Raw genomic sequence first — 19466 nt, forward strand, 5'->3', positions numbered from 1 at the left:
TAATATTTATATAAATATTTTATATAATATTTATATAAATATAATTGTTATATAACAGTTATATAAATATAACTGTTATTTATATTTATATAAATATTTTATATAATATTTATATAAATATAACTGTTATTTATATTTATATAAATATTTTATATAATATTTATATAAATATAATTGTTATATAACAGTTATATAAATATTTTATATAATATTTATATAAATATAATTGTTATATAACAGTTATATAAATATTTTATATAATATTTATATAAATATAATTGTTATATAACAGTTATATAAATATAACTGTTATTTATATTTATATAAATATAATTGTTATATAACAGTTATATAAATATTTTATATAATATTTATATAAATATAATTGTTATATAACAGTTATATAAATATAATTGTTATATAACAGTTATATAAATATAATTGTTATATAACAGTTATATAAATATAATTGTTATATAACAGTTATATAAATATAATTGTTATATAACAGTTATATAAATATAATTGTTATATAACAGTTATATAAATATAATTGTTATATAACAGTTATATAAATATAATTGTTATATAACAGTTATATAAATATAATTGTTATATAACAGTTATATAAATATAATTGTTATATAACAGTTATATAAATATAATTGTTATATAACAGTTATATAAATATAACTGTTATTTATATTTATATAAATATAACTGTTATTTATATTTATATAAATATAATTGTTATATAACAGTTATATAAATATAATTGTTATATAACAGTTATATAAATATAACTGTTATTTATATTTATATAAATATAACTGTTATTTATATTTATATAAATATAATTGTTATATAACAGTTATATAAATATAATTGTTATATAACAGTTATATAAATATTTTATATAATATTTATATAAATATAATTGTTATATAACAGTTATATAAATATAATTGTTATATAACAGTTATATAAATATAACTGTTATTTATATTTATATAAATATAATTGTTATATAACAGTTATATAAATATAATTGTTATATAACAGTTATATAAATATAATTGTTATATAACAGTTATATAAATATAACTGTTATTTATATTTATATAAATATAATTGTTATATAACAGTTATATAAATATAATTGTTATATAACAGTTATATAAATATAACTGTTATTTATATTTATATAAATATAATTGTTATATAACAGTTATATAAATATAATTGTTATATAACAGTTATATAAATATAACTGTTATTTATATTTATATAAATATAATTGTTATATAACAGTTATATAAATATAATTGTTATATAACAGTTATATAAATATAACTGTTATTTATATTTATATAAATATAATTGTTATATAACAGTTATATAAATATAATTGTTATATAACAGTTATATAAATATAATTGTTATATAACAGTTATATAAATATAATTGTTATATAACAGTTATATAAATATAATTGTTATATAACAGTTATATAAATATAACTGTTATTTATATTATTTATTTATCTATACTATTTATAGAGATATACAATAGCTTAGAAATAGGAGCAAAATAGAAGCTACACAATTTCCCTCCTGAGTGTCTAGTTTTTAGGAGCCTTTTTGGAAGTCTCATTAACGCAAAAGCATGGAACCAGGCAATATCTACCTTGAAAGTTTATATATACAAATCTGAACTCCTTGTTGGAAGATTGGCAGAATCTTGCAACAACTTTAGCACTTTCCTCTTAATATACTTTTTTTCAACTTGTATCTAGTCATTTGACACCCATTATATATTCTCCTTTCAATATTGACATGTTCCAACCTGCTTTTTCTATTGCCTGGTACAATTTTAAATTCTAAGCAAAGAGAATTAAGTTGCAGGTTTATGTAAACGGATGGATATAATTTCCTTCTTTTACATTTCCTCTTTTAAACTGTGGTCTTCCGGTGCGCTTCAAGGTTTTGGTTAACATCTACATGAAGCCGTTGGGCGAGGTCATCAGTGGCTTTGGGGTGAGTTATCATCTGTACGCTGATGATACTCAGCTGTACTTTTCCACCCCAGGCCACCCCAGCGAAGCTGTCAAGTGCTGTCCCGTTGTTTGGAGGCCGACGGGTCTGGATGGGGAGAAACAGACTCAGACTCAATCCATCCAAGACGGAGTGGCTGTGGATGCCGGCATCCCGGTACAGTCAGCTGCAACCGCTGCTGACTGTTGGGGCGAAGTCACTGGCCCCAACGGAAAGAGTGCGCAACTTGGGCGTTCTCCTGGATGAACGGCTGTCTTTGAAGATCACTTGACGGCCGCCTCCAGGAGAGCTTTTACCAGGTTCGCCTGGTCCGCCAGTTGCGCCTTTCTTGACCGGGATGCCTTATGCACGGTCACTCATGCTCTCGCCACTTCGACTGGATTATTGCAATGCTCTACATGGGGCTACCTTTGAAGTGTACCGGAGACTGCAGTTAGTCCAGAATGCAGCTGCGGGTGATTGAGGGAGCACCGCGTTGCTCCCGGTAACACCTCTCCTGCGCAGTCTGCACTGGCTACCTGTGGTCTTCCGGGTGCGCTTCAAGGTTTTGGTTAACATCTACATGAAGCCGTTGGGCGAGGTCATCAGTGGCTTTGGGGTGAGTTATCATCTGTACGCTGATGATACTCAGCTGTACTTTTCCACCCCAGGCCACCCCAGCGAAGCTGTCAAGTGCTGTCCCGTTGTTTGGAGGCCGACGGGTCTGGATGGGGAGAAACAGACTCAGACTCAATCCATCCAAGACGGAGTGGCTGTGGATGCCGGCATCCCGGTACAGTCAGCAACACTGACTGTTGGGGCGAAGTCACTGGCCCCAACGGAAAGAGTGCGCAACTTGGGCGTTCTCCTGGATGAACGGCTGTCGTTTGAAGATCACTTGACGGCCGTCTCCAGGAGAGCTTTTTACCAGGTTCGCCTGGTCCGCCAGTTGCGCCCCTTTCTTGACCGGGATGCCTTATGCACGGTCACTCATGCTCTCGTCACTTCTCGACTGGATTATTGCAATGCTCTCTACATGGGGCTACCTTTGAAGTGTACGCGGAGACTGCAGTTAGTCCAGAATGCAGCCTGCTGGGTGATTGAGGGAGCACCGCGTTGCTCCCGGGTAACACCTCTCCTGCGCAGTCTGCACTGGCTACCTGTGGTCTTCCGGGTGCGCTTCAAGGTTTTGGTTACCACCTTCAAAGCGCTCCATGGCTTAGGGCCCGGGTACTTACGGGACCGCCTGCTGTTTCCACATGCCTCCCACCGACCCGTACGCTCTCACAGAGAGGGTCTTCTCAGGGTGCCGTCCGCAAGCAGTGTCGGCTGGCGGCCCCAGGAAGGTCCTTCTGTGGGAGCACCTACTCTGGAACGAACTTCCCCCCGGTTTACGCCAATTGCCTGACCTTCGGACCTTCCGCCGGGAACTGAAAACTTATTTATTTATACAAGCAGGACTGGCCTGACTTTTTAAATTCTAAATTTAAATTTTAAACTTTTAATGGTAATTTTATTGGGTATTTTTATGGTCAATCGACGGTTTTAATCTGGCCTTTCATTGAATAAGCTTTTTAATGGTTATTTTAATATGTATATTTATTGTTTTAAATGAAGGCTGTACACCGCCCTGAGTCCTTCGGGAGAAGGGCGGTATAGAAGTTTGATAAATAAATAAATAAATAAATAAAACAGTTAAAAAGACTCTAAGAACTGTGTCAGCATTCTTAAGCATCATCAGCTAACACAATTGCTTTCTAATAAAAAAAGATAGAATGAAGAACTATGTGTGATACCAATATGAAGAAGAATGCCTTGGAACTTTACCTTGCCCATTTCCTTATGAAAATTCTCTTCTAAGCCAGCAATACTCTGGAATGTGTTGACATAGAAACCAACACGACTAGAAAATAAAACAGTGCAAGTCAATAGAGATACAGGCAGATGTTTGTCCTTCAACTTTACCCAATTTGCTAATCAGCTTTCATGTCCTCGACTCCTCTCGCAGGATGGATGATCATGTGATTTAGCAAAAGAAACAGCATGGACAGAATACTTTGTTTGAGCTTCACTGGAGCAAAAACCAATCAAACTCTTGTAAATTTCTCCACTGAGACCCTCAGCTTCTTTCCAGAAATATATAGGTAGAATAAAGAGCATTTTTTTTGGTGCTCACCTATTCCATAGTGAAGGCAGTTCTTCCTGAAGATCAATGTTCATCTCTTCAAATACTTTCTGGGCTTTTACTAATTCTTCTTCAGCCTGTGGAGCATCAACAAACCCATATGCAACCATTCAGAAGAGAGTTTACATAAGTTCCATATTGGTCACTATGTAGCATAGCGGAGATCTGGAAAACATTTACTAGAATATGGGCTAGCAAGCTAAACAGGTTGTTAATGCAGACAAATGGAGGCGATAACAATATCCCAATCTTTCCCAGGAGCCCAGTATTCTTACCTTCCAACATTTGACAAAGCTGATCAAGATCCCACAAGTCCATCTCTTTCCCATTGAGGACTGAGAGAAAAGATTCTGACAACTAAACTTTGGTCACTATACAGAAAAATGGATGTCTACTTTATACAAAGATAAACTAATCTTGGCCTCATTAGAATGCCAGTTAAAGTCCGCTTGCACCTCCAACTGATAGAAATGCTCTACATTGCTCTCTACTTCCTCAGATGGCCTCAGATGTAGGCCATCTGTCCCCATTAAAGGTGAGAAATCCAGTATGTGGCTGCAGGAATAGAAATGGTTTATGTGGCTAATATGGGGAGTTACAAAAGCCGTATCTACAAAGCTATCGCTTACTCTAGTTCATTCTCAGAAAACAACACCAACGATGTTGGAAATATTGGTCTGAATACCACTAAGGACTATTACATATACACAGACTTCTGGAATTCTACGGTAATGCAATTATGCAGTATTCAGTTCAGAGTAAAACTAATAAAAATGTTTGATACTCCCCAGATGATTAGCACTAACACAAAGTTTTAAAGAGCCTAACGAAGTGCAAGCATTGGGGACATATGTATCTATAGACTGGTGAAATAGACTATTTAACCAGAAGTTTCATTTTATATCATATATGGTCTATCATAATATGGATAAATAGTAAAGCTGGATTCTTACCAGTTCAGTAGCAAGAAGATATAGAAATTGCTTATATGCCAATCAATGGCAGGAATGCTAAGAGGTCCCTAATGAGTATATACAGGCCTTTCTGTCCTTGAAAAGAAATTCTAAGAATATTTTAATTATTCTTATAAGTTGCTAATATGAGCAACACAAATCAGATTCTTTGGTTAAAGGAGAAATATATTTTCTTAGTGAAGATATATGCTAAGATATATTCTATAATATTAGCCTGGTGCCTGATTGGGGTTTTCTAAGAATGGGGGCAGGGTGTCACATGATTTGATATTGATGAATGCCTAAATTAAGCAATGAACAGAAATTAATAGCAAAGTTGGGGGTTTGGAGTATACAAACTGTATAGAACATTATTACTTGGAATCTTAATACTGAGCTAGTCTTTTCCATTTTCAGCAGACAGAATGATTCACGCTGTAGGAACTAAAAAGTTGATATCTACTTTGAAATATTCCAATATTATGAGACAGAACTACCCAAGGCAACGTTCACTCTATAAAGAAACAATAAGAGGCTCTAAAACCCAATTGCAATACTACGGTTTCCATGGGAGTCACCTTGGCAGCACTCAATAAAATAGTTATTACAACAATTATCTGTCTCTTTATCTTAAGGCAAATTAATGAAAATAATATAAAATATAAAAATATTGAGATATGCTTTGCTATATAAAGCAATACAATACAAAACTGAACAGGCAAAAAAGGAATAAAAAATAAATCTCACCAAGATATCATGCACAAATTCTAACTTGCTACATAAATCTCGTGGCAACTCTCTACAATTCTGTTTTTACAACAGCTGAGAAATTTTATGGGAAATGGCAAAAATGGACTTTGACCAATTAACAGGAAACCCTTCACGCTATTTATGAAAAATTGGTTATGCTTTTATATCATTGCTTCTTTCTGATAGAGAAATGTTATTTATTGCCTATCTTTGATAGAGATTATGGCAAGAAACAAGGAATTAAAAGTTAGATCCCTTACCAAAGGAGAGTCATTCTAGAATGTACACAAACCAAATGTTTGTTTTGACTGTTTTGAACCTGAAATTTGGAAGGTCTGATGAACCATTCCAGGTGGACATTAGGTGGACATTAGGAGTGGTTAAGGGGGAGTAAAGGAGGGGAAATGCTGTGGAGATTGAAGAATAGGAAGCCACTTGGCTATGTCATATTTGAAGCTTATTGGTTTCAAGCACAGCACATTCAAATGGTCCGTCTAATCCTTTTCCATGCTCCTTTTTTCCACCTTCCTTTAGTCATCACCAATAACAACAACTGTCTTGATTGCTGCAAATCTAATCAATTCACCCACTGTTAAGTTCTGGAAGTAACGAGGCTGGAGACCAGGGTAGTGACAACAGCTCTTTAATATAGGGTGAACCCAGCAACAGGCTGGGGGAAAACCTCTCCTTTTATACAGTTCTGTTGAGGTTTCCCAATCAGCAACGTGTTGATTTCCGCCAAATATTTAAAGGTACAAACATGAATACATAACACCTCCCTCCCAGAAAACACTTTGCCTCTATTTACATATTTATTTACATGTTATTTTTCGTAGTCACGCAAATAACCCATGCCTCCTAGTTCTTTCTGACCCGCGCGGTTCAGTTCTGGTGAGTGTTTTGAGCTGGTCGGAGGGCTGTTTTCTCCTCCCAGCTCTTTCTCTGAGCCAACGGGCCCGGATTATTGGCCGACTTTTTTCTTGGCCATCCGCCTTGGATTACTTTTGAATTTTCCTGCTGTTTCCCTCGGGAACCTGATGGCCGCTGGAACTCTGGGACCTCAGCTAAGTCTTGCGCCCCCGGTCATTGTCAGCTGTGAATTCAAATTGGTATTGGTCATGATCTGTTTCATTTGGTTGGTTTGATCAGTTATTCGCTTCTTATCTGATCTATGTGGCGCCCACACTCGGTTGTCTGGTAGCTCTACCAAGTACGATTTTGGGCCGTTATCTTTATTATTTGTCCTGCGAACCAACTAGGGCCGCCCCCATAGTTTCGGCCCACACCCGGTCGCCTATGCTCATTTCCTTGTCTTTTCTAGTTCCCCTTGTAACCTCTGGTGTGTAATGGGGATTCAAACGGTCAAGTGGGCACCGGAGTTTCCGTCCCATTAGCAATTCGCTGGGCTTTTCCCAGTGGCCGTGCTTGGGGTTCTGTGCTGACGGCCAGGAAAAAGTCTATTTTTGTTTGCCAGTCACCTGGCTTGAGCCTGACACGCCTCCTTAGCGCCCGGACGGAACGCCTGCAAGGCCATTCGACGCAGGGTGGAAAGGCGCAGAGAGGGCATGTCGGATGCCCTCCTCTGCCAGGTATTCTTCAAACTGGGCTGCCGTGAATTGGGGCCCATTGTCGGACACCAGAGTGTCCGGCAACCCGTGAGTTGCGAATAGGTGGCGCAGGGGGTTGCGATTACTGCTTGACGTGGTGGATTTCATGAGTATGATCTCCAACCATTTGAGAATGCATCCACAACCACTAGGAACGTTTGGCGTGGAAAGGGCCAGCAAAATCAATGTGGATTCTTGACCAGGGCCCTTGGGGCTTTTCCCATTCCTGACTGGGGCCGTTGGGGTAGAGGTCTGGACTCTTGGCAAGCCTGGCATTTCCCTACCCTCTCAGCAATCTCTGCGTCCATGAGTGGCCACCACACATAGCTTCTAGCTAACCCCTTCATCCTTACGATCCCTGGGTGACCCTCGTGGAGGTCCAATACCTTTCCCTTAATTTATCAGGAATTATTACACGATCACCCCATAACAGGCACCCCTTGAGCCGAGAGCTCATCTCGTTTTTAACAAATTCTTTGAACCGTTAAGCCCGGCGCATGACACCTCTCTGTACCCAACCGAGTACAGTCCTTAACACAATGTCGGTATGATGCCGAGCCACTTCCTTAGATGTGACTGGGCCAGAGTCCAAGAGTCAATAAGTAGGATGGGCGTCCCGGAGTGGGGTCTTGATCGCCCCTGGTAGTGGGCATCGGCTTAACGCGTCTGCATGCCCCACTTCTTTTTCCTGGTCGATGCTGCAGCTTGTACGAATAAGCGGCTAAGAATATAGTCCATCGGGTCAAGCGTGGCGAAAGTGCCACAGGCGTTGGTGATCGCCAGCCAGTATCCTAGTAGCGGTCTGTGGTCAGTCACGATTTCAAAATTCCGCCCAAAGACATACTCGTGGAATTTTTAACCCCTGACACAATGGCTAGTGCTTCTTTGTCTAATTGGCTGTAGTTCCTCTCTGGGGAGGACATCGTTCTAGAGTAAAAGCTATAGGGGCTTCTGTGCGTTTGAAGTCTATGGCTGAGTACAGCCCCACCCCATAAGGGAGGCATCGCAAACCAGCACTAGGGGTAATGAGTTGTGATATTGGATGAGCAGGCTATCACTTGAGAGCAGGTTCTTTACTGCTTCAAAAGCCCTATTTTCTGACTTTCCCCAAGACCAAACAGTATTTTTCCTAAGAGCCTATGCAGCGGTTCCATAGCAGTTGCTTTGTTCTTTAAAAGACCGTAAAAATTCACCAATCCCAGGAATGCCTGCAGCTCTGCTTTGTTTTTAGGCGCTGGAGCCTTCCTAATTGCCTTAACCTTGCTCTCAGTAGGGTGAATTCCTTTCTTGTCTATCCGGTAGCCCAAGAAATCACGGATTCGACCCCTATCTGGCATTTGTTTGCCTTGACTTTTAATCCGGCTGTCCGGAAAATCCCAAAACCTTTCTTAACGCTCCCCAATTCCTCCATGTTTTCCCTGAAATTAGGACATCATCAGTAGGGAACTACCCTGGGAGCCCCTGCAGTAGTCGTTCCATTAGGTTTTGGAACAGCCCTGGTGCCACACTGACCCCAAATTGCAATCGGGTGCACTTGAATGCCCCCTGTGCGTTACAATCGTTTGGGCTTGGCTGTGCGGGCGTCTACGGGCAGTTGTTGGTAGGCTTGGGCCAAGTCTAACTTTGCAAAGACTTGCCCTTGCCCCAAAGAGTGCAATAAGTGTTGCACCACGGAACCGTAAGCGCTTTTCTGTAAGGCTTTGTTAAGCGTCGCCTTGTAGTCAGCGCAAATTCTAATTGACCCGTCCGCTTTATTGGGGTGACGATTGGCGTCTCCACTTTGCGTGATCGACTGGCACCAAAATCCCTGATTTATGAGCTTGTCCAGCTCCTTATCGATTTTTGGTTTTAGGGCAAAGGACTCTCCTCGCCTTAAGCCTAATGGGGCTACCTGGGGTCTAAGTTGAAGGAAATAGGGGTCCCCTTGTACTTGCCCAGGCAGTCCTTGAAGACATCTTGAACTCGTTAAAGAGAATGTCTTTCAGGTTACAGTCACTTCTGTAGATGCCAGTCACTCCCATGCCCAGGGCACGAAACCAGTCTAGTCCCAACAGACTGGGCAGAGTTCCTTCGGCGATCGTGATGGGCAGGGTCTTCTTGTGTGGACCGTACTCGACTCGGACGGAGGTGGTCCCTCGAACAGGGATGCGATTCCCTGGTAGTCGTGGACTCGTAGCCGTTGTGCTTGCAGGTGGCGCCGCGACGGACGGCAGCGACCGCCAAAGTGTCCCAGGACATGATGGTGATCGCTGATCCGTGTCTACTTCAAGCCGGCACCGAACTCCCTCTATTTTTGGCTTGGTGAAGATCTTCTTCTCCACTTGGTCGGTAGGCGACCTATGACCACAGTTGTTTGGTTGGAATCGCGCCTTTTTGTTTGAGCCAATCGCGGGTCGCCTTGCCGATTCCGCGCTCTGATTGGCCGATTTGAATTTTCGGCGGGAAGGTTGGGCGCTCGACAAACTTGAGCTAGGTGCCCTTTCTTCCCACACCGACATGTCGCGTCCTTAACTTGCAGCGTTGGCGCTGGTGTTGACCCCGCAGCTTCCGCATTCGTCTCGGTCCCCTTTGTCGCGTTTCTCGGTGCGGCAGACCCTTCCTCATCTTCACCGTGGATTCGGTCTGAACCTCCTCCTGGTGCACGGAGTTGCCTTCGCCGCCTTTTGTGGGACCGGCTTCTGCAGTGTCTCTGCCGCTTGGGAGGACATTTCATGTGCTCTGGCTTCGTCCAGGCGTTGGCCAGCGTTAGGTTGCTCTTTGCTAGCAGCCGTCGCGCAAGCGGATGTCTTTGACCCCTCGGATGAGTTGCTCGAGAGCACCTCGTCTGAGTCACGGTATCCGCAGTCCTTGGACGCCTTTCTTAGGGCGGCCATGTAGTCACCGATGGATTCGCCCTCCATCTGTCTTCGCTCTCAATTCAAACCGCGCTGCGTATTTGGGCGGGCGTTGGTGCAGTGGTTTTTAGTAAAGTCTGTAAAGTTGGCCACGACACCGACTGCAACGGCGTTGGCTCTGCCAGGCTTCGCGATATCAATGACCTCCGGACCACAGTGGCTTAAGAAGTAAGCCCTTTTCGGTTATCTGGAACTCCTTGCAGTTCGTTGGCTTCTAAGCTTTGAAACGGGTCATATACGTTCCCCATTTCTCTTTCGCCGGGTCAAACGGTGCGGGCGGAGTGTAACTGGCCATCTCCGCTTTTCTGCCCTGGGTTTGCTGGGTTCGGGTCTATCGTGCTTCAGCTCGGTTCTGGTTCTCCTTAGCCTCGATATCCCACCTTCGTCGCCAATGTTAAGTTCTGGAAGTAACGAGGCTGGAGACCAGGGTAGTGACAACAGCTCTTTAATATAGGGTGAACCCAGCAACAGGCTGGGGGAAAAACCTCTCCTTTTATACAGTTCTACTGGAGGCTTCGTCCAATCAGCAACGTGCTGATTTCCCGCTCAAATATTTAAAGGTACAAACATGAATACATAACACCCACTGTTCCCCAATATTCCCAGTGACATATTTTTCCTACCTCCCCTTAGCTACCACTGATGATGTTTGGGTTTTGGCCTACTCTTTCTCCAAAGAAATGCTGGAACACACATCTGGACTAGACCTGTTTCAATCCAGATACAGACCACCCAAAATTCTCATCTGTCCAAATTAATATAACCAATGGTCAGTCAGGACAGATAGAAATCCAAGCCATCTGGAATTTGAGAAACTGGGTTTAAAGTATCCAGCAGTTAATTAAACTAATTCATTGATCAGCTCAGAGAAACCACAAAAAAGGAAAATAGTTTCTTTAGTTCAAAACAATAAGTTATTGTCCTCCAAATATTTGCTCTTTTTTTTCTCTTTGTTTTAGTTCTTTGCTTCATTTAATGGACACACTTGCAAAGTGTGTCCTTTGTTAAAACACAATATACTACCCTGGTCTTTATTTCTGTTTCTCATGGAAAACAGACATCTGATAACTCTTATTCACTTATTACCACGTTGTTTCCCATAAGGCTTTTGGATGTTCAAAGTTCTTGGCAGGAGTTTATTTACTGGCACTTGATTCTTCAAATGATTTTAGAGGAAAGGTTACATTGTCCAGAGACATTTCTAATCATAAAGCAGAACAAGATTTAAAAATTATAGACTTAAAGTTTGTTATACATTCATTTAAAAAACATCTGGATTTTATAAAAAGTTAAGCTATAAAATAATATGTACAAACAGAAGCTGAAAACCAAAAGGAAGCTGATACAGGGAATTTTAAAACAACAGAATGGCAGAGTTGGAAGGGACCTTGGAGGTCTTCTAGTCCAATCCCCTATACCATTTCAGACGGGAAACCCTATATCACAGGTGTCAAACTTGCCACATTACATTGTCATTTCGTGACATATTTCTCATTTGCAGAGCTGGGGTGGGCATGGCCTGCGCGTGACACACCAGTTTGACACCCCTGCCCTGTATCATTTCAGATGAATGGTTGTCCAATCTCTTCTTAAAAATTTTCAGTGTTGGAGCATTCACAACTTTTAGAGGCAAGTTCTACTGATTAATTATTCTAACTGTTAGGAAATTTCTCCTTTGTTCTAGACTCTCTCCTTGATTAGTTTCCATCCATTGCAGGGGTGAAATGCTCCCGGATCGTGCAATCCGGTAGCAATGGCAGCTGCTGGTTCGGTGGACCGGTAGCAAAAATCCCTGGCCCTGCCCCCCCCACCTCTGCTGAGCCATACCATCAGAAGAGAGGGGTTTTTTTACTTTTAAAAGAAGGTTTTGCTTCAGCATGCCTTTAAAAGTAAAAAAAAAGCCTTTGAGGATCCCGCCCCTCAGCTGAGATCGGCAGAGCCTTTAAACTTAAAAAAAAATTTTAAAGGCTACTCTGGGGATCTCACCAGAGTTCCTCATCAGCAGAACCTTAAAAAACATGTTTTCTGTAGAAAACATGTAGAAAAACTCCTTTTAAAAGAGTCTAAGACACTTACCTGATTACTGATTGACCTCATGGCTTTTTTCGCAGCCGGAAAGCCCCAGTTTCGTTTTCAGCACCAGACTGAGCTAATCTAAATTTAGCTAATCTATTTCACCACTGAATGATTAATGCTGTCTGGCTGAGGAACTCTGGGAATTGAAGTCCACAATAAAATAAAATAATATAATAAAATAAAATATTTGTGCAGCTTTCTGAGATTTGGTATGTTTCTGTAGTGTTTCACTCTAACTACACAAACACACAAAATCTTAGAAAATTGTATGTGGTATTGTGTGTGTGTGTCAGTTGTGTTGTGTTGTGTTGTGTGTGTGTAAAGTGTGAAAGTTGGTTTTTGGTACCTCTTATTGTTTTTTTTATACTTTGTTTATTATTTTTATTATTTATTGTTATTGGCCACGCCCACCCAGCCATCTGACCACCAAGTCACGCCCACCAATTAAGCCACGCCCACAGAACCAGTAGGGAAAATTTTTAGATTTCACCCCTGATCCATTGCTTCTTGTTCTGCCTTAAGGTGCTTTGTAGAATAGCTTGACTCCCTCTTTATGGCAACCCCTGAGATATTGGAACACTGCTATCATGTCATCCCTAGTCCTTCCAGCAACCTCCTTTATATATTTTAGTTTCCAGTCCCCTAATCATCTTTGTTGCTCTTCTCTGCACTCTTTCTAGAGTCTCAAAATCTTTTTTACATCAGGGCATCCAAAACTGATGCAGTATTCCAAGTGTGATCTTACCAAGATATTATAAAGTGGTATTAACAGTTCACAAGATCTTGATTAATACTCCCTCTGTTAATACAGCCTAGGACTGTGTTGGCTTTTTTTGGCAGCTGCAGCTGCAGATCCTCTTTTCTTTGCGTATTACATAGAGAGTGGTGAAAGGAAAGAAACGTGAGAATAGAACAACAATATCCATTTCCAAGAAATAGATCCTGGTATTTAATGGCTGAGAGTTAATGAAAGAGAAGAGTAACCGTTGACCAAGAATTATGGTCAACTAGCTGAAATTTGAGTGAGAGTGAAGGACTTTAAGCATTGATGAGTTAATAAATAATAATCCTGGCTACAAAACCTTTCATAAGGACTGAATATCAGAAAAAAAATCTATAAAAATCTATTGTCAAACTCAATTTTCATTGAGGGCCGCATCAATGTTGTGTTTGACCTCGGAGGGCTGGGGGTGGCATGGTTGGGGGTGGCCGTGATCATGGTGGGCGTGGCCAGCTCGACATCACTCATGTTGGGGGAACCTGTGGTGGCCAAGTCTAAGACAGGACTTCCCTGAGACCCTCACTCACTCATAATCTCCTTCCTCCCTCCCTCCCTTCCTTCCTTTTCTTCTTTTTCCTTCCCTCTTCATTCTTATTTCTTCTTCCTTCCCCTCTTATTTTTCCTTCTTTGCTCTCTTCCCATCTTTCCTTTTTTTTCTTTGTCTTTCCTCTTTCCCTTTCTCCTTTCCTGTCCCTTCTTGCATGTTCAAATGCAAAAGGGGAAACATTTCTCCTTTTGTTTTGTTTTTAGTTTGTTTTGCTAGCCCCCTGCCAAGGAAAATGAAGAGGGCCCCATTTTTGGTCGCAATGGCCTCCTGCAGCCCTCTACCAGTGAAAATGGAGCTCTGGGGGCCCACACATCCCTCACCCCATTTTTTATGGCAGAGGCACCGCAGGCCGGTCCTTTGCTGCTTTCAGGCCAGCCCTGCAGACCAGATCTAAATACCCCGTGGCCCAGATCCGGCACACAGGCCTTGAATTTTACACCCTGGATCTATAATAACAAGAAAAGGCTATTGTATAATATGTCGATATATACTTGCCTCTCCTCATTGTCATCCATAGAGCTCAGAATCCAGAAAAATTGGATCATGATTAAGCAATTAGAAACTCCTAGGTGAACACTACTTGTAATTAAGTAATACCAGTTGACACACAGTAGAGACACACAAATTAAACAGTGACTACTGGAGCCACTTCCCCACCTTCTATCCTATCATCTCACTGGACACCCCTACATTTAATTGTTGATGAGGACATGGTACCATGTATTAATCTAGGGCATGGGTGTCAAACTCGCAGCATCACGTTGCCGTCACGTGATGTTTTGCGACATTTTTCCCATTTGCAGAGCTGGGGTGGGTGTGGCCTGTGCGTGACCCATCCAGCCTGTAGGCCGCCAGTTTGACACTCCTGATCTAGGGGAATACAAAATCAGAGAAACTACATTGCCTTTTCAAACATGTTTTTGGCTTCAAGAAGTCTGAATTTTAATTCAATATTCCTCCCAGGAGAGGTTAGAGTGAACGCTGCCTGGGGAATAAGCACAGAAGGGAGCTTCAGCCAGAAATAGCATGCAGGGTTAGATAGCAAGGCAAGCTGGACGATCACCTGATTCCGCAGCAGGTTAGTCTGAGCTACGAGATGCGCTTGTAGCTTCCCTTGGCACCACTGAGGCGCAGCTTTCTCAAGCAACGAGACAGGCTGGGCAAGAGCATATCCAGAACAAAGACAAGAAGAAAACAGACACCTTTTGAGAATTACTTTTTAAAAATCAAAATCAAAATCAAATAATAAAGGTTAGAATGAAGCAACCATCTCAACAACAACAAAAAACAAACAGAAGAAGTCAGTATTAAGTGATAAGTCAAGGATGAATCCTATATGACATGCCAAATATAGCAGTAATTAATGCTCCACAGAATGATCAATGAACTCCAGAGCGAGCACAGCTTATACACACTCCAGCTGCAGAGAGCAACAGAGAAGAAATTGTTAGTCATTTAGAAAGCAACACAGTTCAACCTTACTTAGTCTCTCTTCATAGGTCATTAGCAAGTTCAAAAGGAGCCAAGATTAAAAGACAACTTCATTATAACAGCCATGCAGCTTATTCATATTTTTTAGCATTTGATTTAAACATTGGAAGGTGACAACTGGTGGGAATAATTTGCATTAAACACAATGGCACTTATTTAAAACATCCATAAGATCTTAGAGCAGATAATTTAAAATGAACTGAGGACTATACAGAATTGAAGAATATTCCCCCTCATTAGTGATATGATTAGATTTTTCAGAGCACAAGGAACAATAGTCACATAGAGAAGCTTGATTGAGAAAATGTTTAATCTGAATTTCACAAAGTCACTCCTGCTGATATCCTTAACTTGTGTCATCATCAGTCTCTGCGATAGCCATAGGTAGAAACACAGCGCATTTACCTCCATTCAAAAAGGCAGATGCCTTTCACCAGAAAAAGCCTGGACAATTTGTCCTAGCAAAATCATTTTGCCCCATGACACAAACAGTCAAATCAGAAAAGTCTACATTACCCAAAATCCCTAAATGTTTTATTAATGCAGGAGTAAAGGAATACTAATAGAAAGAACACTTTCTACACACTGAGTTTTTCATCCCCTAGCTATAAGACTTCTTGTTTCTTCATTTAGTTTTTATTTTCCTTTTACCATTGACACACACTACTTATTTTTCATTTCAGTTGTAGATAATAGTTTTTACGTTGTTTCTATTCATAAGATAAAATCAAGTTTGTCAGAAATTCTGAAGTTTGGGTACTTTTTTTCTTTTTTTACTTCTAACAACGAAAAGTGGATTGTTATGTAGATACATACAAACATACCATGGTACAAATACCTAAATAACGTGATTTAGAACAAACAGACATTCCACCTCTTACAAGGGCTTTTTACCTTGGCAATTTTAGCCTCATCTTTCTTCTTTGCAGTTTGAAGAGATTCATAATGATGCCTGGCACTGTCATAGTCTACAAGTTTCCTTCCCCGTTTAGCAATGCGAGACTGAAAGGAGATGTGAGAAGAACACCAGAGCCATGAAGTAACAATTTTCACAGACCAATGTGTATGCATTCTGCCAATCATGCAATCAACAAGCAAACTGTCTTGTAATCAACTTCCCTAAATCTAAGATCAATGTAAATTATTTCAATTTTTCTCCTAATGTATATGCTGAAATTTCTGATGCACAGACCTACACACACACACACACACACACACACACACACACACCAATTGGCAAATGCGCCAATGGTAATGAAAGGAGAGAGTTGGAGTTTTTCTTTCTACCAGTTAGCTGGATGGAGTATTAGCTGGCTGAGTGGAAGGTTGGAGCAGCACAACATTATTGTGTTTTTCTCTTCAGAGTAACCTTCTCAGAGAGGCTGAAGTGAGATACTGTACAACTTCACCTTACAGCTTTCCCATTTCCCACTTAACAAAACACTAATCCTACTCCCTCAATATTTTTACTCAAGTATGTCTCTCTTCTAAAGTATTTCAACTTGAAACATAGATGTCTGGGTGCTTTTCAAAATTCCTTTCTATGTCATTCTACATCATTTCTTTTAAAAAATTGACAGAAATGGAATTGCTTAAATTATTATGATGCACAAATAACGTATTCTATGTATGCATCTTCAGTTCTTTTGCTACATAATGACCTTTTTCCACATTCTGAATATTGTGTATTGTTCCTAGAGTGACAGTAGTAAAATAGACTTAAAGAACACCTTGTTGTTGTTGATGCATTTTTGCTTTGGGAGCTTTGAGAAACGAAACAAGAAAGAAAGACTAATATAGATACCATGCTAATTTTTCATTAGCTTAAGATCCTGAGACAATAAAAAACTAGATCCAGTTTTCCACAGCTTCAGTTTTCAGAAAAATTGACTAAAAGGCAAGGAAATATAGAAAAGAAAATATTTGTGCATGTTAAGAGTATGCAGTCCAACAGAACTTACGATCCATTCAGAAGAAAGAACGGTTTTTGTTCATCATATTGAACAATGGTTTCTGATTTGACATACATTGTATGGTTTTATTAAGTTTTATATTTCAAATCAAATAAATCAAGCTAATTCAATCAGTAACAAAAACATTGTTACTGATACTACAATGTATAAGTTTCATCATTCAGATGACTATTGAATGATTAATTGATTGGTTATGTCATTGTTGACTCTTAGCAATCACATAGAGATAAATATAGGACTTCAGTAATCTTGGTTTTTTTTACATATTTCTATTTCAGCTCTATTGAGACTTTAATTACTGTCAGCTTTCTATTTTATCATTTGAATGTATTTATCATGAATGTATTTTTGTTCACTTGATAAATTTTTTGGGTGGTAGTCAAATGCGGAATATAAATTATATTATCATTATAAGTCAACCTATAAGTCTTGAAGGACTTTGTAAAATTTTATATATCAAGTATTTTTACTACAAAGAGGCTAAAGAACAGGATGGATGCCTGTGAGTCTAATTCACCAATCCATATATACATTTTTCTCAAAACAAATATCTTCTACCTTGCAGAGAGTATAGAAATTCTTACATTAGTGGTTTTGGAAGTGTGGGTCTAGAGACCATCACTGGTCAATGGAAGTCCTCCCAGTGGACTATGCAGCCTCCCTACATTCATCAGCCAGAGCCTATTTCCAACAATCAGCTGACACCCTATCAATGGACAAGGGTGCAAGAGCTAAATCAGTGAGTACTGTGTATGGAGGGAGGCCTCCAACAGTTAGCTGGCCAGCGTCTGCTCAGTGCCTCAGCCCCCACCTCAAATACTATTATAAATACTTAATTCTGGATTGCCCATTTTGCTATGAATATTAGTTTTAAAAGGCTTTTTAAAGTGGAATAAGAAGGCATACACAAATGCAACAATATTTTACTTTAAAATCCTCTCCCAGGCTCACAAAGATGAGCATGTAAGAAGGGGGTATCTAATGTGCTTTCACCTTCCAAAAGGAATGTAAGGTAGACCAAAATTTTATGAGACTCATACCTTTATGTCTGGGAACTGGCCAAGATAAGTGTCCATAGTCAGCAGTGCCTGATCTACCAGTTTCTGATGGAAGTCTGTCCAAAGCAGCTCATTGTTCTGGAACAGAATAGGAGTAATGTGGGAAGAGTTGAGTTATCTGTGCATTATGCAGGTCAAGTTCATCTATGTGAGCAAAAGTACAATAACAGTGAGATACATTTCATCCCTAGTACTGGTTAAGTGAATTCATAAGACAAATCATGTTTGAAGGTTCCTTTTTAAGTATGCATATGGGTAACACCATTAGGATCTATTCCTAAAACTGTCGTATTTTTGTTTTCTAGACAATTGTAATAGCTACAATTATTTAAAAGAGTTGGGCAAAGATACTAGTTTTTCATATTTTCATATTTATTTTATCACAACATTATATATAAGCATAAGCATGAAATAACTATACGATATAAATATATATCACACATTGATATCACTGTGTGATATATATCACACAGCTGCGATTACACATTGCTCCCAGAAGCACGAAGCTGAAGCCTGAAGATGACGAATGAGACTTCGTCGAAACGTCGCCAAGACAATTCCAATTTTACACGGGAGAAAACCCGAACAACTAAAGACCTATATACAAACACCCGTGAAAACCTCAGAAAACAATATATATATATATATAAAACCATCAGTATGTAATAACTATATGAAATTGGATACAATCAAAGGGAACATTAGACAGGAACTGTAGGCACGTTGGTGCTCTTATGCACACCCCTTAGTTTTGTGCATCTTCTACCCAGTGGCCCCCAACTGTTTTGGAACCAGGGACTGGAATCATGGAAGACAATTTTTCCATGGACCTAGGCAGGGGGAATGATTTCCATTTCACTCACTCATCTGCCGCTCATTACCAGCTGTGTGGCTCATTTCCTAGCAGGCCATGGACCAGTACTGGGTTGGGGGACCCCTGTTTTATACAACAAGGAAAGCTCTAACTGTTGAATTTCAACCCGCCATGAACAAAAGATTTACTTGGAATATTTGCTATATGACCCCGTGCCTTTTCTCCCTATCGCGACAGTAGTTTGGATTTGTTGTGGCCCATCAGCTGCCAGCAGAGTTAGCAGCTGAGTCATTATGAGAAGGAG

General features: G+C 39.9%; 1 protein-coding gene across 14 annotated transcripts in view; it reads right to left on the bottom strand.

Annotated features, from left to right (window-relative positions):
- Positions 1-19466, bottom strand: part of BIN1 (bridging integrator 1) — a 128054-nt gene that overhangs the window by 36126 nt on the left and 72462 nt on the right. For 8 of the 14 annotated variants that reach the window (XM_058195765.1, XM_058195755.1, XM_058195832.1 and 5 more), the window contains exons 5-9: positions 18331-18426; positions 16212-16319; positions 14890-14982; positions 4210-4295; positions 3861-3936 (exon numbers count right to left, since the gene is read on the bottom strand). In XM_058195765.1, coding sequence (XP_058051748.1) covers positions 3861-3936; positions 4210-4295; positions 14890-14982; positions 16212-16319; positions 18331-18426 — 459 coding nt within the window. The remainder of the gene's footprint in view (positions 1-3860; positions 3937-4209; positions 4296-14889; positions 14983-16211; positions 16320-18330; positions 18427-19466) is intronic. The other 6 variants (XM_058195873.1, XM_058195794.1, XM_058195783.1 and 3 more) reach the window with 1 other exon arrangement.

Source organism: Ahaetulla prasina, chromosome 1 (assembly GCF_028640845.1).
Source record: "Ahaetulla prasina isolate Xishuangbanna chromosome 1, ASM2864084v1, whole genome shotgun sequence".
NCBI lineage: Eukaryota > Metazoa > Chordata > Lepidosauria > Squamata > Colubridae > Ahaetulla > Ahaetulla prasina.